Genomic DNA, 23,407 nt, shown 5'->3' on the forward strand with positions numbered 1-23,407 from the left:
GTTTTCGTGACTGCAAGGATCCATACTCTTTGGTTCTTTCGGTAAAGTCACGTAGGTGAAAACATTTAAATAAAATAAAAATCAATTAAGTCACGACGTTTCGATTGCAACACAAGCAATCATCATCAGGTGCGACAACCACAGCTTGTGTTGCTTATGAAACGTCGTGATTACATTTATTTATTTTTATTTTATTTTTATTTTTTCACCTACGTGACTTTACCGAAAGAACCAAAGAGCAATAAGTAAATTATTATGATTATTCTTACACGTGGTGGTTGCGTGCGTTGACAATTTTCTGGACACTTTTGCATGCTTGATGCCAATGAGTGGTCTGATCTTTGGAATGCACCGTAATATCGAGTTGTTAACTCCCTCGCCTGGTACACAAGTGGTCGTCGGTTCGATCCTGACGCCTGCATATTTGGAGTATGCATGTTCTCCCCGGGGTCGCGTGAATTTCTCCCCCCGGGTTCATCCGGTTTTTCGCTCCACATTTAGAATCAAAAACACTTGTTTCGAGTGTTTGGCAGCTGTACATTCCACGTGATAAGCCACTTCGTTAAACTATCATTTGTGATTGCCAGGTCGCTTCTGAAAAATATCTATATAGCTCAGTGTGGGCCTTACCTGGTGAAATAAAAATAAATAGTTTAGTTTTTGTGACCTGGCCACGTGTGATGAGCCCAACGAAGTGGCTTATCATCATGTGGATATTTATAGCAGCCAAATACAGGCAGTCCTCTACTTGCGATGGAGATGCGTTACGACGACCCCATCGTAAGTCAAAAATATCGTAAGTCGAAGATGGCCTAGCCTACCCAGGAGTCTTAAAGAATGGTGATAATTTAGCAAAACAGAGCAATTTACAGTAGTACTGTACTGTATAAACTAGATACACTGTATTTATTAATTACAATACTATATTGCACAGTAAAATGTAAAGTACAAAAACCAAGGTAAATTCTTAGGCTACCTATATGAACTGCAATTTAATTAAAAAAAATGTCAGGCAACAATTCTATCTGCTATAAAAACGTTTAACATGCATTGAACGTATCGTATCGTGGTAACCCTAAAATGAAATCGCTAAAGCTACGTATCATACATGCATTGAACGTATCGTAACGTATCATACTGTCCGTCGTCTGCGTACTTGAACGATGTTAGGTTGTTGATGGCTATCGCAATCGTAAGATCGAAATATTGTAAGTCGGACCATCGTAAGTAGAGTACCACCTACTCTAAAGGCACGTTTGTAATTGTGGAGGGGGCAAACGTGAGCACCCAGAGACAAATCCACGCGACCACGGGCGTCAGTGTCGGGTTCGAACCCAGGGACCGACCTTGTTGAATTCATCATGCTCCATAGAGAGGGCGCGTGGATACGTTCACTACTAGGTGATTTGGCTCGTATGCACGTCAACGGTGCACGCGTTTATTGAGTCAAAACAACATTTCAAAATTTCCACGGGACACGTTTGGTTTATTGTAAGCAAATCTGCAGGATGGTGTAGCTTTACTCTGCTCTCTGGCCTTGCATGAGTAGCTGCTGTGGTGCACTAACATCAGCACTGGGAAGACAAAGGTGACTGAGCGTGGTACGCCGGTCACACCCATCCCATCATGCGTCGTGCTGGCATCCATAGCAGCTCGTTCACGGCATTTTCCCCAACAGTCGATGTAGGATTTTCAGGTGACCTTTTGTCATGGTTTGTATATACCAGGGGTCGGCAACCTACGGCTCCGGAGCCGCATGCGGCTCTTTACGGGCTGCTTCTTGACTCAGATGCATTGCGGCTCTTGAAATACTGAATTTTGTACCGAATTGGAAAGAAATGGCTCTTCTTGTTATTTTGGTTGCCGACCCCTGGTATATACCAGTACTGTACCGGCATTGGGGAGCGGTGGTGCATCGGTTGGCGCACTGCGCTACGAACTCAACCGCCCTGCGTTCACATTGCCAGCCACGTCTGTAATTACTATCAGTGGCAGGTGGTATCAGAACCATTTCTCGGCCTCCCTTATGTACAGTGCCAGGACTAAGCTAATGCGGGGCCTGTAGCATATGTTATGAAGGTGCCCTAAATAAATAAAAAACACGTAAATATTAAAACACATTCATTTATACCTTGCGTAGTAAAGTAATTGTATTTTTTTATTTGCTATACAACCAGATAATACAATACATCGCTAACCTTAAATACTCAGTCGTTCATAAAAGTTGAAGGCAGTATAGTGCTATAGTAATAAAGCAAGTTCAGAATCACTGAATCGGAATTGATAGCTTGAAAGCGTTTAGCGGGAGGCCCTTGAAAGTGCGGGGCCCGTAGCCTATGTTACGTGTGCTACTATGATAATCCGGCACTGCTTAGGTAAACTCAGCCTTAAATGAGTCCCTGATGCGGTGTGTAAACAGCATCTAAATAGGTGCTCGCTAAAAGCAATTGCCGCAGCGGGCAATTGCTGTCATACTGTGTATATGTCTGTGTCATTCCTAAATATGTGCCTATGCATGCACTTCCATCGACAATGCTCGTGGTACAGTGGATATCATCATTAACCTTGGCTCTCTCCAAAGTCTAATCGGCTCAACCACGCGTGCGTATGTGCATGCATGCGTGTGTGCACGAGCTCGCGCATTCATTTGTTCATTCACCGGCGCCGATGAACAGAGGGGAACACCCATTTCCCGATACACGCTTCCGAGAGGATTGACCGCCGGGGTGGAGATGGAGCGGTGAAATTGGCGCGCATCGCGGCGGTTCGGCTCGGTTTCCACCCGGCAGTGGATCGACCTCAACTGCCGACGATAGCGGCACGGCGCAACTTGGGGGAGCGATGCTGGCGGTGCTGTCCTGAAACCCCCAGACTCCGGACCCTCCTTGCCCCCCGCCATAGATGGGCTGCCGAGCAGACCGAGCGGTGGGTGGCGATTGCACCACCGTGCTAGTCGGGGCGTGAGAAACGGTGGCTTAGGAGATGTTAACTACCTCGCCCGGTGTTCGTGGGTTCGATCCCAACCCTGCTGGGCAGACCGAGCGGGTGGGTGGTGGGATGGGTGGGAGGGCGGGGGGCACCGCCGCTTATCTGTGGAGGGGATTTGTGGTTTAGAGCCGTCCCGGTGAGCACTCTCGAACCGAGGATGACCCGCCCGTGGAACACCGGCGTGGGGCTTCGGCAGGAATTGCCAGAAATGAAATCCGTGTGAAGACGCGTGCGTGCGATGGGCGTGCTGCGTTGCAGTTCTAGCCACGCTGTGCCACGGGGCTGCTCCTTGCAGCATTTTTTTGGTGATTGGGTCATCGATTCCCGGGATGGTGCCGTGGTCGCAGTGGTTAGCAAACTCTGGACTCGCAACGCAGAGGTTTTGCCCGTTCGATCTCCCGGCACGGCAATGAAATTGATCAGCCGCCACGTTAAATCCCCAACATCACCTCGGCCCAGCCAGCAGTGTCAATGGGTTGCACCGAGTCGATGGGCAGGTCGCGTGCGGTGGTGTGAAGTGTGGGTGCTCACACCTCTTCCGGGACGCCTGGCCACCGTGGAAGAGTAGGCCAAAACACACTCAAGGCTTATCCAGAGCTGCTTCTAGTAGAGGGCCTCCCGCCAGCAGCGGTGTGAGTGAGCAATTGCAGGCCTGCGCCTTTATTTAAAAAAAAACCTGGCCTATGGGTGAATGTGCAATATACGGTCGAGATAATGCGATGGAATCAAAGCGTGTGACCTCTGGATTGCAAGTCGGCTGGTGCCGCCCGTTAACACCGCGGCAGGCAGTGGCAGCGTTGGGCCTGTAAACAGCCACTGCCCTTGGCCTCGTGAGGGAGGGAGGGTGGGGGGAGGGGACCGATGGAGAGAGGCGTGAGAGAGAGAGAGGCGTGAGTGAACGCGTGGTGAGGCGGACGTGGAGAACGGGGCGTTTCGCGCTTCGCTGTGCTACGAACCCAACGGGCCCCGAGTCCGATATCTGCTCACGGCCAACAACACCAGTGGCGATGATCTAAACCGGTCCTCGGCCTCCCCTAGGTTGACTCGGCACTCAAAATGAGTGCATGGCGCGGTGTGTAAACATCGCCGCGCAGGGAGACAAAGGCGGCCGGGCGTGGTGCTGTCCACCCACCCCCTTCCTGTGCCGTGTCGGCCTTCATAGGGGTTTCTCTCTTACAGCACTTGCCCCGATAGTCTGTTAAGGCTATACGGGGGATATTTGTCTTTGTTGAGAGGGGGGGGGGCATTAGTCTGTTTGGGTGCTGCTGATGCTGCAATGGGGTCTGTCTCAGAATCAGAAAATGTATTGATAGTGGAGGAATCCGATGAGCTATAAAGCTCTTTTTCACAGAAACACGATAGGAGTGCAAAGTACAAGAAAGGTAAACAAATCACCCACTAATCCATCCCCATCCTACCAGGCAAAGCCCACTGAGGTGGTAACTTCTTTTTCAAAAGCTACCTGGCCACAAATGATAGCTCAACGAAGTGACCCGTCATTTGGATATACCAAAATGATGTTAAATAATGTCAATTCATGTTCCTAAATGAGGAGAGAAAACCCGGAGGACCCGGAGAAAAAATCCACGCGACCACGGGCAGAGAGACGCAGACTCCAAATATACAGCAGACGTCAGGGTTGGGATCGAACTCACGATACTTCTGTAGACCAGGCGAGGTAGTTAACATCTCCTAGACACCGTGGTGATGATGATGATGAGAGAGAGAGACGCAAACTCCAAATCTACAGCAGGTGTCAGGGCCGGGATCGAACCCACGATCCTCCTGTAGACCAGGCGAGGTAGTTAGCATCTCCTAGCCACCGTGATGATGATGAGAGAGAGACACGCAAACCACAAATATACAGCAGGCGTCAGGGTCGGGATCGAACCCACGATCCTCCTGTAGACCAGGCGAGGTAGTTAACAATTCCTAGCTACCGTGATGATGAGAGAGAGAGACGCAATTTCCAAATCTACAGAAGGTGTCAGGGTCGGGATCGAACCCACGACCTCCTGTAGACCAGGCGAGGTAGTTAACATCTAGCCACCGTGATGATGATGAGAGAGAGATGCGCAAACTCCAAATATACAGCAGGTGTCAGGGTCTGGATCGAACCCACGATCCTCCTGTAGACCAGGCGAGGTAGTTAGCATCTCCTAGCCACCGTGATGATGATGAGAGAGAGACACGCAAACCACAAATATACAGCAGGCGTCAGGGTCGGGATCGAACCCACGACCTCCTGTAGACCAGGCGAGGTAGTTATCGTCTCTCCACCACGGCAACATCCTAGGGCTGGTGTGGTAGACAGCACGGCTCTCTCTCGATTGCATCTCTACCTTAGCAGCCTGTACACCATGCGGGGAAGATGACAATCACACCACCATGGAGCCCCTTAAATAAGTAAAGTAATCAAATTTCATTTTAAAGCTTTCGTGACTGCAGGGATTCATCTTCTTGGTTCTTTCGGTAAAGTCACGTAGAAGGGAAGTAATAAATAATAAAAATAAAACATAATAAAATTATTCTCACCACGCTTCGGCCACAACGCAAGCAGCCAAGCTTGGTGGTGTTTCATTCTTCACCTGAGGACGGCTGCTTGCGTTGTGGCCGAAACGTCGTGAGAATTATTTTATTATGTTTTATTTTTATTATTTTATTACTTCCCTTCTACGTGACTTTACCGAAAGAACCAAGAAGATAAAGTAATCAAGTCCCTCTTTGACGCACCCGGGCAGGGAGCTCGCTCTCCATCGCTCCGCTTCATCAAGGGGGTCCCAGGCGGAGGATGCGGCGGTCCGGGTGGGTGGGCTGCCGAGTCTTGGGGGTCACGCCATGGGATAGGAGGCTCGCTGGGAAAGGGGGGGGTGGCTGGAGCCGAGCTGGACAATGAGCCTCTAACAAGGATGTTGCTGGGCAACGTGCATCGCCTGCCCGTGGGTTTTGTGCTCAGCCAAAACAGTGCCGTTATTCTTAGCCTGTCTGGTGGCCTGCAGGAAGGAAATGTATCGCGCGGTGTTATGTAAGAGCGGTGGAGAGGTTGCGGCGGCAGTGGTTGTTGGCTCGCTGCGCTATGAACCGGGCCACTCGAGTTCGATTCCTGCCCAGGGCTAACGTCAGTGCAGGGTGATTACATGAACAGGTCCTGGTTAGCAAGGCCGTCGTTATAATATATATTGGGGTGGGACACAATCCCACCCCAATATTCAAATATGCTAAAAATGTCCCCCCCATTATATTGCTATGAAAAATAAATAATTGCTATGCTATGTAAATAAAAACAACAATTTGCTAAAGCTTGGCCACAATATCTGGACTTCTCTTCATATAAATCAATGCATAGATTTCTGTTCATATGATTGTGGTTATGGTTGTACTTCACTAATCCCTAATCTCTGCCATTACATACAATGAAACAAGAAATGGTAAAACAGTAAAAACAGAGCAATATAATACAATACACTATTAGACATTATTGTAAGTCCATCCCATGTGTTGGTGATTTTTTTTTATTTTAGGCAGGAAATGAGTTTTAAAATCTAGATATTTTTTCTGGGTTGGAACCCCCAGACACCCTAGAAGATTTGGTCCCCCCCAATGTTGACTCCATGGCTACGGCCTTGCTGGTTAGCAACATTCATTCCCACTTTATCGACCGGCACGGTGAAGCACTGTACGGTCAAAAAAATTCCCCATGACCGCACAACTGTCGGGAGACTTTCATCCAGCGGTAGAGCCAGGCGCGATGTCTCCCACCTCATCGACACCGTGTTCATTCACAGCACTTTCATCTCTCTTTGCACTGCTCCACCTTTGGAATTCCCACCCCATCGTCCATCCCTTCATCACCCCAAGTTCCCGCAACGTTGCCCGCTGCGAGAGGCGCCATGGACTCGTGTCCGTGCTCGCTCCGTGCGTCGATGGCCACTCACCATTTTTGGCGCCGCTGTAGCCCCGGTGCTCCGCAACAGCCATCGGAGAGAGAACTGAAAGCGGACGAGGTTGACAAACTTGGACAAAGCGCTCATGTTCTTTTATTTCTGGTTCTGTTTGGTTACATTATTCCTCCCCCCCCCCCCACCCACCAAATCCACTTTCGTCTATTTTCTTCCCCTCTTTTCTTAAATGCACCGCTCCCGATGGTTACCCCTTCCCGCGGTAGGGCAGCGACTCCGGACGCCTACCGGTCGACCCCTCGCTTTCACGGCGGATTGCGCCGATCTTTGTCGCGCGTCATACCTGCCGTTTCTTTTTCCCTTCCCCCTTTTTGTAATCTACTTTGTATTCTGGTTCTTGAATGACGAAACAAAAATGTATGTAAAACTTTGTTCCCAACGGCGATAAACGGCACGAGTGGTGACTGTAGCCCGACGAGCGCCGTGCCCGGCACGACGACCTCCCCCCCCGCCGCAACACCGTCGAGTTTACCGTGGTCACGTGGGGCACCTCTCGACGTTCGCTGTTTGCGTGTGCGACGTAAAAAAACGTGAATCGCGTCATTGGATGCGCGCGCTGGTGGGAACCGTGCACGACGCGGCCGCCGAGAGCTCAGCGCCTGCGGCCACGCGCTTGCGAAACAACAACCCCCCCGCCACCCCCCCCCCCCCCCCCCAGCGCTGGGCCGAGCCACCAGGCCTCACCGCCTAGACCCTCGCGCGTCCCTTGCGCGGTGAAATCCCGCGAAACGGCGCGGAGTTTTACGAGTCCGAAATCTGCCTTGGCATAGCCCTCGACCACCTCGCAAGCTTTGCCAGTGCCTCCCGCCGCGTCCTCCGCCTGCTCATGAGTTCCATCGGGTCCCGGGGTCCCTGTAATTGAATTGGCATCGCCTCCCAATAGGCTCTGTTTGGTCGTGCGCTGGCAGCTGGCTGCGCGGATCGTCAGTGGAGCTCCCGAGGTGCTCGCTTGAGCCGCGCAGGCTGCTGCGGTAGAGATGCAATCGAGAGAGAGACATGTTCCGTTTGGCTTCACGATGGCTGTCCACCACCAGCCCTAGGATGTTGCAGTGATGGAGAGATGTTAACTACCTCGCCTGGTATACGGGAGGTCGTGGGTTCGATCCCGACCCTGACGCCTGCTGTGTACTTGGAGTTTGCGTGTTCTCCCCGTCGTCGCGTGGATTTTGACCCGGGTCCTCCGCTTTTTCTCTCCACATTGAGAATCAACGTGCGTTGAGAGTGTTTGGCTGCTGCTCTGCATTTCGACGTGATGATAAGCCATTGCGTTGAGCTATCATTTGTGGCCAGGTCGCTTCTGAAAAAGAGCAAATATCGCTCAGTGGGGCCTTACCTGGTAAAATAAAAAATGGCTTAGTTTAGAAACCAACACCACTGCGCGGTTCGTATTGTTGTGTGTGTGGCCACAGCCGTGCCACGTCAGGGGCGCCTGCCGCCGCACCGTCGTACTGCCCGGGCCGCCCTCTCTGCACGCCCGTTGTGGCCGCCCACCGCTCGGCCATACAGCCACAGGGCGACGCAACCCAGTGGTCGTTGCATGAACTTGCGGTTCAAGTCCAGCGGCCAGCCCCCCCCCCCCCCACCCGGTTAATGGTGCGGGACGTGTTAACCGTAATCAGGCGGCGCCATGTGCTTCACGGCGGACGGCAAACTTTGAACAAGAGTAGCCCCCCCCCCCCTCGCCGCGTGCTGGCGTCACGGTTCTAAACTTTCCCGAATTTCCTAAAATCCCCACAAATGATTTAATGGGGTTGAAACCACACCGCAGCATCGCCCCCCACTCCACTGCCAGGCTGTACTCGTCTGCAAAATGCAGCGCTTACACCAACGGCACGGATGCCAAAATCTGCTAAATTAATGTCACGGCGTGCGCTTTGCGTACAGAGGTCTTCAGAGACACAGCGTCAGACAGAGCCGCAGCGAGTCCGGCCTCACAACGAGCTGGTGAATGGGTGGCCACTCCCTCTTCGGTGTTCAGTGTTCCCTTCCTACTCCTCGCGCCCCCCTTCCCCCAGCCCCCCACCCCCTGCGTCTCGCGGTAGCTCTGCGTTTTAACCTCGGCAGGGAATAGAGTGGTGCGAGATTGAAGCACTGGAACGGGGAGCATCGCAACCGTCGCCACAAATCTGCGCCGCCTTGGCCGCCGCGACAGGTCCTCACTTGTCACCATGACACAAGACCCACCACCCCACCACCCACCCACCGCCGCTTCACCCCGCGTGCGTCCAGCGTACGTGACACGGCTCTCAACGCTCGGCGCCACCACGGGAGGACAAACTCGTTGGTGGTGGGGGGGGCACTGGCATCGGTGATGACGAGCAAGGTTGCAGAGGTCGTAGGGATGAGCTCAGTAGTAAACTTTCTGCAACGTATTCTTGGTTCTTTCGGTAAAGTCACGTAGAAGGGAAATAATAAAATAATATAAATATAAAGAAACATTTCTTGCTGTGGATTTCACACCTGATGATGATTGCTTGTGTTGCAGTCGAAACGTCGTGAGAATTTTTATTGTTTAATATTTTTATATTAAAATTATTTTATTATTTCCCTTCTACGTGACTTTACCGAAAGAACCAAGAATAGGAATCCCCGCAGTCACGAAAGCTTTAAATCAAACTTTCCGCAACGTGATACGTGGAAATGATCGTTTAAAATATTTGTTTGAGAATGACGCGCGTGACCCCCCCCCCCCCCCTACTGTCGGGACCGCCGCTGCATTTGCAGGCGATCAAATCGAGAGTCGTACGGCGGAACTCCGGTAGCCCACGGCGATATTGGGAACCAACGCGGGTTCTGTGCGATCCTCATTACACCAACGTGGAGGTTATTTTTGTGATCCGCGGAAAAATTAATATCTGCGCCGATCACGGTATGTGCCGCGGATTATTGGAGGAACGATCCGCGCAAATCCATTAATCCCTCAAAAGTGGCGGAATTCGGCGGAAGCACGACATCGTGGCTCGCGGCAAAATAAATCATTTTGCGGATTACGCGATCGCGACATTTGCTCAGACGCAAATGGCGTAAAACGTGTTGCCGTTTTTAGACGTCACGCGCAAATCTTAAAAGTTAAAATAATCTCTATTTTCCACTAAACTAGCAGCCACGCACGCCCTTTGGACGTGAACGTCGTCTGTCCGCCCGCCCGACATGGTTGAGGAGGAGAGGCAGCTGGGCGCACTGGGACGCGCAGCAACCCAGGAGGTAATCCAGGCAGGAATCCAGCCAGCAAAGCTTTTTATCACTAAATTAGCATGACAAAAGTACGTCGAAATAAAATTTGGAAGTAAAATCGTTCGCGGTTTGCATTGCAGGCGCGACTTATTCTAACATAAAATTTTGGCCACGCGAGCAGTTGGACACGCGTATGGAGAGTGTAAAAAACCGAATTTAATCGGTGAATGGACGCATCGTTTTTTTTTGCCCACATCATCATCATCATCACGGTAATCGCCACCCCCATCGCTGTTAGTCCATCGCAGTAGAATAACCATGGCGACGAGATATACATTTACATACAAATTGTCAACTCAGACTTGCTCCCCTTCTCAGTTTAAAATTTCTCTTCTCTCGGAGTGAACGGAGTGGAACGATTTGCTATAAAACACCAGCTGGCTTGGGTAATGAAAGGTAATGAAAGATGATAACAATAACTACCAACAACGTCTCAAACGGTGGAAATTAAATTAACCTCTCGGTCGTTGTTCAATGCGGCGTGGTTCCGTTTCATCTTCGCGGGGGGAGAACATTCTAAATATTTGATGTTGTTTGCTAGTTTCTGGAGACACGTGCCCGCCAAGGGGCACTTGGCAGGGCAGAAGCAGCAGCCAGGGCGCCACGGTGGCGAGATGTTAACTACCTCTCCTGGTATACAGGAGGTCGTGGAGGTCAATCGCGACCCTGACGACGCCCGTATATTTGAAGTTTGTGTGTCTCTCTCCCCGTGGTCGGGTGCATTTTTCACCGTGTCCTCCCGTCCACATTTAGACTCGACGTGCGTTTCGATTTACTTGGCTGTTGTACATTTCCACACGGCGATAAGCCATTTGTCAGTGGGACCTTACCCGGTAAAATAAACTTTAGAAAAAATAGTTGTAAAGAGTAAATAGAGCATCATCCCAGCACTCCGTCACCTCGCACCTCCCTATCGCCCATCGCTGGCACGGCTTGCCCGTTATTTCAAGCGCGTTGCGACCGCTACACGAGCTCGTGACCGCCCCCGCCGCTCCGCGTGCATCCCCTTCCCCCAGCCCCCGTGTTGTCGCGCCACCACCGTGCGGGCGAGTCCGTCTTGGCGGGGCAGGGTCGTTCGACGGCTCCGGCGGCGCCGACTCATCGCGCGACAGGGCCGTGGTCGGTCGTTGCATCGCGGGCGTGCTTTCGGATGCGCTGCTCCTGTGGCCGTCCTTATGGTATTTCGGAATCCACTGGGAGCTTTTAGATCCAAATTGAAAACTCATTGTTTCTAGAACTGCTTTTTGTGTTGAGTTTTGTTGTCATCCCCCCCCCCAAGTCCGCACCTCCGACTAGCACGGTTGGCTACGTACGGTGGTGCGGAACACGTTCAACGTACGTACGTGCGGGTGGGGAGGGGGATGCGGGGGGGGACCGCCGTGACAAATGTTGTGCCGCGGCGGGACGCTGGCGCCGCTGGTCGCGCGCTAGAGCCGGATACGGCTGCTGATGGAGCGGAGCGCCGGCGAGGAGATGGTGGGCCATAAAACGGAGGGTGCTCTCAAGGCGAGGCTGTCCGTCAATCATCGCAAGGTGACGTCGAGTTTGCCGGAAATGTTAACGGAATTTTTTTTTATTTTTTACGGAGGGCGGTCGTGGGGGGGGGGAAGCATAAATCTGAGCGGGATGCTGGAGCGGTGTTCTGGGCCTGGGCAAAGGGTTGAGATGGCTCCGCTGGGACGATGCGATGGACGTAACGTGGTATCGTTGATAACGATGATAGGTGTGCCTGGAAAGGTATAATAAGGTTGTTAGTAGTTGTGTTTTTTGATATACGAGCATTTTTTTTGGTTTAACATGTAGGCTTTCGCCACCAATATCATCCATAAGAGGTTTTTTGGGTTAGATCGCGTAAATATATAAATGTGTCGTTAAAACCCGCCACCACCCGACACAGCCAACTAGTAAGGGTTGTCACGTAACAGAACGTGCCAATTCGTCACTAGTACAGCACACCGGTGTGTTGGAGAGCCAAGCCACAACATTTACATTGTAAAATTTACATTCTCAGAATTAGGGTTCGAATGGGGTGGGGTGGAGGTGGGGTGGAGGTGGGGCGTCCGGGCTCGCTGCCCTCCCTCGGTACGGGGTCACGATCGGGAGCAGTTTATACAAGGGGGGAGTGAAAGTATCGTTGTATTTTGTAGGTGTCTTGCAGGTATATTACGTATCATCACCCAGACGGAATGCTGCCGCTGTGGTGGTGGTGTTCATGGTTTGAGCACTAAACGAGCCGAGGGACGACTGCTTTCATTCGAGTGAAACAAAAATATAACAAACAATAAATATTTGTATTTTACCAGGTAAGACCCGCTGAGCTGTGTATAGCTCTGTTTCAGAAGCGACCTGGCCACAAATGATAGCTCAGTGAAGAAGCTTTTGTGGAGGGATAAACCGGAGGACCCGGAGAAAAATCCACGAGACTGCGGGGAGAGAGAGAGAGAGAGAGATGCGCAAACTCCAAATATACAGCAGCAGGCGTCAGGGTCTGGATCGAATCCACGAACTCCTGTATACCAGGCGAGGTAGTTAACATTTCACTACCGTGGCACGCTTCCCCCACCTGTCCACCAAGCAATACGAAGTGCGCGGTGGGGTAAAGTGTGGGTAATCCCACTTCATCCAAGATTTCTGGACAGTGTGGAAAAGTAGGCCAAAGCACTCCTCCAACAAGGGGTTCTCCCGTCAGGTCCCGGGGGAGGACTCCCTTCCGCCAGCAGTGGCGTGAGCGAGCGGTCGATCGCAGGGCTGCACCTCGACCCGTTTGTCTGTACGGTAGTCTGTACAGTCCTCGTTTTTCTCTACGGTAATTGCCGTATTTATAAAAAAAAACGTCTCACCGCTGCCTCTACGAAAAAGCGGTGGCTTGCTCCAGCGTGGCGGTGGCACCTGATGCATTTATTTTTTACGGCTCCGAATTTGCCAGCTGCCTTGGCGGCAGACCAAACCGTTTTTATTGGTAATTGCCGCCTCGACCGATACACGCGGCCGTGAATTATTTAGCGCTTGGCTGCGTTCTCCCGTGGCTGCGCTAACTTTTAAGGATAACAAAAAAATAAGTAGGTAAAAAAATAAAATTCTCTCCCGGGGAAAAATTAATGAACGTCGCCTCCTTTGCACCGCGCGACCAATTTGAGTTGTTGACGCCAGGCCGAGCGTTGCAACCCCCCGCGAAGCTCGAAAGGAGCTCGGTGGATTTTTCCACTGCGGAAGCCGAGCCGTGCCCAAGATGGACACCAGGAGTTTTGTGGCAAGACAGAAGAGTCTCTGTCTTTGTCTTTCCAACAGACCTGTTCTTCACCTGAGGACGGCTGCTCGCGTTGTGGCCGAAACGTCGTGAGAATTGTATTTTATTATGTTTTATTTTTATTATTTTATTATTTCCCTTCTACGTGACTTTACCAAAAGAACCAAGAAGATGAATCCCTGCAGTCACGAAAGCTTTAAATCGATAGACAGAAGAGGTTAGGGCTTATGTCCGAGTGCAGGGCCGCCTACAACCGTACGTTTGTTGAACTTGTGTTGCGCCAATCATGCCAATCGGAGGTGCGGGGTGGGAAGGACAGCAGACTAAACACGAAAAGCAGTGCTCAAGAAATGAGTTTTCATTCTTGATTATTTAAAAGTGCGTAGCTGCCAGTGGCTTCCTAACACCGTAACGGAAGGAAGAGCGTTCCACATGGCCACAAAGCGGCGGTGCTGCAGCTGCTGCCGCTCAATGAAGATCCGCGGAAGTCGCGCGCGACGACCGAGTCGGAGTCTCGTGCATGACCAGAATCAGCTGCTGTATATTTGGAGTTTGCGTGTCTCTCTCTGTCTCCCCGTGGTCGCGTGTGTTTTTCCTGCAGGTCCTCTGGTTTTTTCCTCCACATTTAGAATTAATATCATGGGTTTAAGAATATTTGGCTGCTGTACATATCCACATAAGCTTCTTCGCTATCATTTATGGCCAGCTCGCTTCTGACAAAGAGCTATATATCGTATTCTTTGGGTCTTTCGTTTATATTTTTTTACCAAAAGACCCAAAGAGTGTGAATGCCTGAGGTCACGAAAGCCTTAAGTGAGCTATATATATAGCTTAGTGAGTCTTCCCTGGTAAAATACAATTAGGTTTTTTTGTGTCTTAGTTTAGTTTAAATCGAATGCTGCTTTCAATTTTCGCACGATGGATGAGCCGCTTCGTCGAGCTATCGTTTGTGATTGAGTTACATAGCTCAGTGGACCTCACACCTGGTATGGAAAAACAATAGTTTAGTTTTAGATGTCTTCTTGTGAGGTCATCAGGATCACAAATTGGGTTTGGCTCGGCTCCGGCAAATAGCCGGTGAGGAAAAAAAAATACCCTACCGTGAGTTTCCGTCGCTAGTGAAGCTCGCGGTGTACCAGAGGCTGCCGGTACGTGCAGCGAAACGTCGGACATCGTGCTGAACAACACCACGGCACAACCCGAATGATAGCGATAACGAAACTTATTAATTCCGCAAGCTTTTCCTTTAAGTGCGCGCGAATTGGTGGCTGGGGCACGTTTTCAGCACGAATTAAATCCATTAAAAAGTAGCGGCAGGAGAAATAACAATAATCGTCAAAACGACAAAACGCGCCACGCGTAACTTCCCACAGATGCCGTGTGCCTTGCCCCGTAGCAGGAGACGTGGGGGGCGGGGCGAGTGAATGGCAGCGGTGGAACGGGAAGGAAGCTACAGTTTTGGACCGGCCTAATTAAGAACCATCTGCTTAAACGTGTGCGTACATCAAAGATGCCCTGCAGGAGATGAGATAATGAGCGGGGAGGGCTATCGGGAGCCTCTCGCGCTCTCCTTGCCCGCTGCTTTGTTTACACAGTCGGGGGGGGGGGGGTGTAAACAAATCGAGGGATGGTACAAGGACCCCCGCAGCCTCGCCCAGAGGCCCTCCGTGCCGCGGGTCAGAGGGCCTCTGACATCAACTTGTGGGACCGCCCGCACTTTACCCCACCGCACACGTTGTATTGCTGCTGGGTGGGCAGGTGGGCAGAGGGCGCCACGGTGGCGAGATGTTGACCACCTCGCCTGGTATACAGGAGGTCGTGGGTTTGATCCCGACCCTGACGCCTGGTGCCGTATATTTGGAGTTTGCGTGTCTCTCTCATCATCATCACGGTGGCTAGGAGATGTTGACTACCTCGCCTGGTGTACAGGAGGTCGTGGGTTCGATCCCGACCCTGACACCTGCTGCTGTGTATTTGGAGTTTGCGTGTCTCTCTCCCCGTGGTCGCGTGGATTCTTCTCCAGATTCTCCGGTTTTTCCCTCCGCATTGAGAAACACGCGTTTAGGGTGTTCGGCTTACATACATTTCCTTGATTGAGACATCATTTGTGGCCGTGTCGCTTCTAAAAAAGAGCTGTATAGCCAAGTGGGCCTTACCTGGAAAAATAATTTTAAAAAAATTGGTTCAATATAACGGGACGAGGGTGGGGGGCAGCGGGGGCGATGAAGGAGAGAGACCGATAGAGTGGGAGCGACGGAGAGCTGCTTTTATTTAGAAATTTCCGGAACTCATTAAATACAGCCTTTGAGCATCGTCGAGAAATTACCTTGAAAGTCAACCAAAATCAGATGCTAAAGTGATTCCCGCCAAGAGCACATTGTCTTTAAGTTACCCCGTGCTGTTAAAATAAAAAAATAGTTTAGTTTTGAGTCTGAACTTACTCCGCCGTCGCGCGGATCGTCGCGACCTCGGCGGCACTGACGGCGACGACGAGGGGGCCCTGGGGGGAGCGCCGTACGGACCGCGGATCACGCCAGACACGTCGCGCCGAGGGAGTGTGGTGGATTTTTGCGCAGGCGCCGCTCTTCGGGCCTGAGTCGACTAAAGCCGTCAGACATTGGACCCCCACTCTGAAGTTATTGTCGGCGTTAGGGGTGGCGCAATCCACGCCACCTTCCACCAATATCATCAGGTCAGCCAATCCGTGAACTCGGCCAATATTTTTCGATACGTGTATATATATAGCCACTGTTTGCTTCATTGTGCCACTGTGTATGTATGTTTGTTGAACTTTTTTGTACCACCGCACGTAGCCAACCGGTGCGGGGGGAGGACAATACACTAAACAGAAAAAGCAATACGAAATGAATGAGTTTTTAATTTAGACGACCTAAAAGTGCGTAGCTCCAGTGGCTTCCTAATATCGGAAGGAAGAGCGTTCCAGACGGCCACAGAAGCGCGTCTGCAAGCGCACGACGCGGTGAGCACCGCCTTTGTACGACGGACGACGGTCAACCACAAGCCGCTGCGACAGCGAGGTTGGCCGGCGTTCTCGGGATAGGGGCCGTCCATAAATGACGTCACGCACCTAGGGGGGGGGGGTCAGACATTTGTGACGATGTGTGACGAGGGGGGAGAGGGGTTTGAGAAATGTGATGTCACATCAAAATGCGCAATTTTAAATAAATATAGACAACACGTTCTACTTAATTAAATAGACTTTTTAATACATGTTTTCTCCTACAAAATCAGAGTGCAGCGCCACATTAAATACGCACTACAATGACAATAGTTGAAAGCGATTTGAAGCATGTTTAAAAAAAAAATTGGGGGGGGGGGCGGGCAGAGCTTTGTGACGTCATATTTGAGGGGGGGGGGTCAAAAATCGTCCAAAATCGCGTGACGTCATTTATGGACGGCCCCATGGTGGTTCACGCTCCTCGGTGAGATCGGCGAGCCACTGCGGTTCGCTTGGGTGAGGCGAGTGCTTTGTGCGCAGTTAGCGCGACCTCAAACCGGCGGTAGCGGTGGCGGCGGCAAGGGCCTCCGCGGCCTTGAGGGGAGTCCTGTGGGACGAGGCCACCCTGCATCAGCGAGAAGCAGGCGTCGGGGCCGGCGGGCAGAGGCGGAGCGAGTGCTCCTCGCTGGGTACGAGGGACCTGCTCAACTAACGGGGCTGCGGAGACCGAGGCGTCGCTTAATTGTTAATATTATTATGTTTAATGCTGTGAGGCACAAGGTGGATTACGCGGGAGATTTATCAGACAGCAGCGGGGGGGAGGGAATGTAGAGGGGAAGGGCACCATTTCACTCGGGGGGGGGGGGGGGGGGGAAGGGTTCTGATGTCGAGTGGCCAGGCGTTGTTAAACGGAGCGACTGTGGGTCATCTGAGACACCAATGATGCCCCCAGCGGTTCCACCACCGTTGCACTCTTACGGGAGCGGCGCATTGCAAAGCAGAGGTGGGGAACCCTCTCCGTACGAATTCAAATCTCGGGCCATGCCAAACGGAGTTGTGGGTGGTATCTGGCTCGCAGGCCGTAGGTTCCCCGCTGCGTAAAGAGGCAGCTGCAGCAGGAGGCGGCGGTAGGGGTGGCCACCTCCGAGGTACGAACATACGTACGTTGAACTATTTTTTCACAGCATCAGAAGCCTTCCCGCGCCTACTCATCGGAGGTGCGGGAAGGACGACAAGCTAACACTACCGGGAGGACTTTCAAGTAAATGCATCGGCTTGAGCGGTGCATTTATCCCGCAAAGCCATACCGAACCGGGTCGTTCATACGTTCATGTCCCAGCATGACTTGGACGGCGACATCGACGAGAGGACAATCGTGGGAAAGCCACGACAGTGGCAGCCCTCGGCGACAGTGACGAGGCCATAGTCTCCATCTCATCTTCCCTCCTGGCTTCCTCCGATTGCCCCACGCCGCCCCCCCCCTCCTCCCGCCCCCAGTAATTTTTTCCAGCGATCCGGCACGGGGCGGCACTTGCGGCGGCCTTGCCGTGATGGAGGGAAACAGCTGCGTGACCCGCGGACAGGGCCCTAGGAATACTCTGCTGACGTGTCCCCCCCCCCAAACCCCCCCCCCCCCCGCCCGTCCGTCCCACGGCCCTCCCCCTTCCTTCAACCGCATCACCGGGCCTCGCACTCTCAGCTTCACCGGAGACTCGACCCGCTTCGAGCCGTCACCGGCCGTTTCTTAATCCTCCGCGCTCGAGGCGTGGAGCGGGATCCCCCAGGGCCCTGCGCTCCCTTCTCTTTCCGATTGCATTCATCCGCAAACGTTTCCACCCCCCCCCCCCCAACCCGCTAGAGTAGAGATATGACCTACTACAAGGTAAGGAGGGATGGCGAAGCGCGGTGATTAATGCTGGTGTCGCCGACGCGTTGCCGCAGTGGGGCTTTTTGTAGAGGGGGTTGTGAGGGGGGGGGTGACCACGTGCAGATTTTGAATGTGGAGCGTCGAAAGAAAAAGCCCTCCGCGTTCATCGCTTCCTCTCTCGCCTCTCCCCGCCGCCGTTGGGAGCGTGGCCCATCGTTTTACCTGTTCGCTCACGAGGCCTCGGGAATTGCGATGGGCGAATGTGTCGCGCGGCAAACGTACGATGTGCTTTTTATGAATAAGACCGTGTGGAAATCCGGGTTCTGCTCCGTATTTTAAGTGCAATAATAATAATGCATTGGCGTGCGTGCTCCTCCGATTACGCACGTAACGTACTGCCGCGGCGTAACGGGTCCACGCACACCGGACCTGCGATCCAGAGGTCTGCGGTTCCCGTCGATCTCTTGGCGCGGCAGATTGACACGGTGGGCTACTCCCTAAAATCCTACCTCCCCCACCCCCGACCCACCACCTGTGTCCACCCAGCAGTATAGATCGGTACAACCGTGGTCAGTCGATCGGCAGGGAGAGTGCGGTGGGGCAAAGTGTGGGCACTGCCCATCTCTTCCAAGACGCCTGGCCAGTAGTGGAAGAGGAGGCTCAGTAGCCTGCCTGGAGCGGTGGCGTTTCTGCCGGCAGTGGCGAGCGAGCGAGCGATTGCAGCCCCGCGCCTTCACCGGATATCGAGCGTGTTTATTGTTTTGTGTTGTTGGGGGGGGGGAAGGTGTTAAAACGTCGATCGCAAAGTTACTTCTCTCGCGTCTTCCTTTCCAGTTGCCGCCGACTCACTTCGCCATTAATAACAAAACGCGTTCTTTGCTATAGACCCTCTCATTGGTTTTTCTGACGCAAAAATCCATTACGAAATTACCCATTAGGCTCACGAGCGATGATGGCGGCAGAATTGTGTGCGGCGCCCGCTCGCCGTCCGCAAGGTTGCTCTCGTCGCAGCGGTGCGTCGTTCAGGTTCCGGGCGCCGCCGTGGCGAGATGTTAACGGCAGGAGGTCGTGGGTTCGATCCCGACCCTGACGCCTGCTGTGTATTTGGAGTTTGCGTGTCTCTCTCTCTCATCATCATCATGGTGGCTAAGAGATGTTAACTACCTCGCCTCGTCTACAGGAGGTCGTGGGTTCGATCCCGACCCTGACGCCTGCTGCTGTATATTTGGAGTTTGCGGTGTCTCTCGCCCCGTGGTCGCGTGGATTTTTTCTCCGAGTCCTCCGGTTTTTCCCTCCACATTTAGAAACGTGCGTTCAGAGTGTTTGGCTACTGATATAAATATTTCCACATTATGATAAGCCACTTTGTTGTTGAGCTATCATTTGTGGCCAGGTAGCTTCTGAACAAGAGCTTAGTGGCTGTAGTAAAAAAAAAATACCCGCAGCAAAGCATTTTTTGTACTTTGCTGTGCTGCCATTATGAAGAGAGATTACTAAACCATTTGATGGTAATATGTATTTAATGAGAACTCATATAGGTCAGTGGACCTTACTTTATTTGTGCGTCGTGTGTATTTCTCCGTAAAAAAAAAAAAATGTTAAACATTATTTGGCGATGCTGCCGCTGCTGCTGCCGCTGCGGCGTTTGTGGCGGTGCACAAGCACAAACAGCAAAGCACGTGACCTCGGCACGTGTGTCGGTCACACTGTGCGTGGCCTTTCAAGTAAAATAATAGAAAAAATATATTTGTGTAAAATAGGCGACGTTTGCATTTGTGTGTTCTGAAGCAGGGCCATTGCCCGAAACGTCGGCGATTGCGTCGAGAAAAGAAAAAACAAGAAAATTGGTTGCTGTTGAAATACAATTATTCGGAGAGAAATGCAGACGCAACAGCGTATTGTGTAACACATCCTGACGTGCACGTGTCCTCCGGGTGTGTGAATTGTCAGGGAAGCAGTCAGGGCAAAACACGTGAATATTTTCACATTTCCATTTTGCCCTGGTTTGTGTCTCTAAGGCTTGGGCCACAACCAAACCTTTGATAAATGTGCCTCTTTTTTTTCCTCGTGGGAGAATCCCAGATGGCAAAGCAACTTTATTTGATAAAAACAACAGAGTAACTTTATATTCATAATTCAGAATGTAATATTGTAGGAATCTCGATTAAATGACAGTACCGGTGTAAACTTGCATAATGCACACGGACTGACATATGCCCGTGTAGCCTCATGGAGCTCCAATGAAGGGCGGAAACTATGAGCACCAGGCATTTAAATCTTTATCAGGCTGAGTCAACCTAGGGGAAGCCCAGAACCAGTTTATATATCACTTGCAGGCTTTGGTGCGCTAAGCACTGCTCCCATCACTCCCCGCACTCTGTACACACACACACACCCGTGTCAATTAAGTGCAAGGTTTTAACGATTTTTGGCCACGGTGATTCTTTTCATAAAATTCAACAGCAGAGGTTCGGGTAAAAAAAAAAACCCCAATCATTAACGGTGAGCTCACGGAATAAAGTGGTGGGTGTCCCATCGCCCCCCCCCCCCTCTCGCCTCCCCCAATGTATCGTATTTTTGCAATGACACAGAGCAAAGCACCGCACAGAACACATTAAGCATCTGCAGCCATCTCCCAAGATTTCGCTGAATGTATGCAAATTTGACGATTCGCGTGACCTGCCCCCCCCCCCACCCGGGGCGCACGTTCACGATTCCCGGCACTCGGGGGGGGGGCGAGGGAGGGGGGAGCGCGGGGGGAGGGCTCGTGTGACAGCAGCAGCCCCACGTGGCGGCTTGTCCCCAGATGCCCCTATGCTTGGCCGTGGACGTTGAATCCCGTTGTCAATAACCCGCCGAGGAGTTTAACCGCCGCCCCCCCCTCATTGCTCCTCCACGCCCCCCCCCACCCCCCCGGCCTTGCCTCTTGACAGGCGCAGAGGAACGAGCGCGAGTGCATCCGCCAGAAGCTCGCCCTGGGAGGCTTTTTCGACGATGGGCCCGGCATCTACACGAACTGCAGCAAGAGCGGCAAGCCCAGCCTCTCGTCCAGGTGATGGGACATCCACCTGTGTGTTGTGCGGTGTGGGGTGTGGTGTGTTGTGGTGTGTGGGGTGTGTGTGTGTGTGTGGTGTTTGGTGTGTGTGTGTGCGGTGTGTGTGTTGTGTGGTGTGTGTGTGTGGTGTGTGTGTGTGGTGTTTGTGGGGTGTGTGTGTGGTGTTTGGTGTGTGTGTGTGGGGTGTGTGGTGTAGTGTGTGTGTGTGGTGCGTGTGTGGTGTGTGTGGTGTGTGTGGTGTGTGTGCGTGTAGTGTGTGGTGTGTGTGTTGTGCGGTGTGTGTGTGTGTGGTGTGTGTGTGTGGTGTGTGTGTGGTGTGTGTGTGTGGTGTGTGTGTGTGGTGTAGTGTGTGTGGTGTGTGTGTGGTGCGGTGTGTGTGTGTGGTGTGTGTGTGGTGTGTGTGTGTGGTGTGGTGTGTGTGTGTGGGCAAAGTCCCATCAGTGAGCTCCTCCGGCAGGCAAGGCTGCGTTGGCTGGGTCATGTAGCCCGCATGCCCAGCCACCGCATGCCTAAACAGCTTTTGTTCGGCCGGATCGAGGGGGCTAGACGGGCGCGGCACGGGCTGGAGAAGAGATGGAGTGATGTGGTACAGGAGGACGTGGAGCTGAGTGGACTTGCCGATGACTGGTACCAGCGGTGTCAAGATCGGCCTCAGTGGAGGAGGCTCGTGAAGGACGCTACTGGGCAGTTGGAGGCAGTCGCCCTCCAACAACAACGGAGGGCGGAGGAGCGACGCTCACAACAACGAGCGGAGCGCCGGGTGGCTAAAGCACAGCAAGTTGGCACAGTAGGGGACACAGGTGGTGCATCAGCCAGTCATCTCGGTCATCTCGGTCAGTCGACCCGTGGCACCTGGGTCTGCCCCGTGACCTCCTGCCAGCGGGCTTTCGACACTTCACGTGGCCTCAAGGTGCACTTGGCCTGGCACAAGCATCGTGGTGACGTCACCGCCACTTAGTGGCGAATGGCGGTTGTTGTTGTTGTGTGTGGTGTGTGTGGTGTAGTGTGTGTGTGTGGTGTGTGTGTGGTGTGTGGTGTGGTGTGTGTGTGTGGTGTAGTGTGTGTGGTGTGTGTGTGGTGTGTGTGTGTGGTGCGGTGTGTGTGTGCGGTGTGTGTGGTGTAGTGTGTGTGTGTGGTGTGTGTGTGGTGTGTGTGTGGTGTGGTGTGTGTGTGTGGTGTTTGGTGTGTGTAGTGTGTGGTGTGTGCGTGGTGTGTGTGTGTGGTGTTTGTGGGGTGTATGTGTGTGTGGTGTGTGTGTGGTGTGTGTGTGGTGTGTGTGGGGTGTGTGTGTGTGGTGTGTGTATGGTGTGTGTGGTGTGTGTAGTGTTTGTGGGGTGTGTGTGTGTGGTGTGTGTATGGTGTGTGTGTGTGGTGTTTGTGGGGTGTGTGTGCGTGGTGTGTGTGTGTGGTGTGTGTGTGGTGTGTGTGTGTGTAGTGTTGTGCGGTGTGTGTGTGTGGTGTGTGTGGTGTGTGTGTGTGGTGTGTGTGTTTGGTGTGTGTGTGTGGTGTGTGTGTTTGGTGTGTGTGTGGTGTGTGTGTGTGCGGTGTGTGTGGTGTGTAGTGTGGTGTGTGTGTGTGGTGCGGTGTGTGTGTGTGGTGTGTGTGGTGTAGTGTGTGTGTGGTGTGTGTGTGGTGTGTGTGTGTGGTGTGGTGTGTGTGTGTGGTGTAGTGTGTGTGGTGTGTGTGTGGTGTGTGTGTGTGGTGCGGTGTGTGTGTGGTGTGTGTGGTGTAGTGTGTGTGTGTGGTGTGTGTGTGGTGTGTGTGTGTGGTGTGGTGTGTGTGTGTGGTGTTTGGTGTGTGTAGTGTGTGGTGTGTGCGTGGTGTGTGTGTGTGGTGTTTGTGGGGTGTATGTGTGTGTGGTGTGTGTGTGGTGTGTGGTGTGTGTGTGGTGTGTGTGGGGTGTGTGTGTGTGGTGTGTGTATGGTGTGTGTGGTGTGTGTGGTGTTTGTGGGGTGTGTGTGTGTAGTGTGTGTGTGTGGTGTGTGTGTGGTGTGTGTGTGTGTGTGTGTAGTGTTGTGCGGTGTGTGTGTGTGGTGTGTGTGGTGTGTGTGTGTGGTGTGTGTGTTTGGTGTGTGTGTGTGGTGTGTGTGTTTGGTGT

At 52.4% G+C, this 23,407-nt stretch overlaps 1 protein-coding gene across 1 annotated transcript in view; it reads left to right on the forward strand.

Moving 5' to 3' along the window:
- Window positions 1-23,407, forward strand: part of LOC133357617 (schwannomin-interacting protein 1-like) — a 275,402-nt gene that overhangs the window by 223,834 nt on the left and 28,161 nt on the right. Inside the window, 1 exon segment of the mRNA XM_061575655.1 lies at window positions 21,188-21,306. Within this exon segment, the coding sequence (XP_061431639.1) occupies window positions 21,188-21,306 (119 nt within the window).

The sequence above is a fragment of the Lethenteron reissneri genome, chromosome 58 (assembly GCF_015708825.2).
Source record: "Lethenteron reissneri isolate LAM-NWPU_2019-01 chromosome 58, ASM1570882v1, whole genome shotgun sequence".
In the NCBI taxonomy this organism is placed as follows: Eukaryota; Metazoa; Chordata; class Hyperoartia; order Petromyzontiformes; family Petromyzontidae; genus Lethenteron; species Lethenteron reissneri.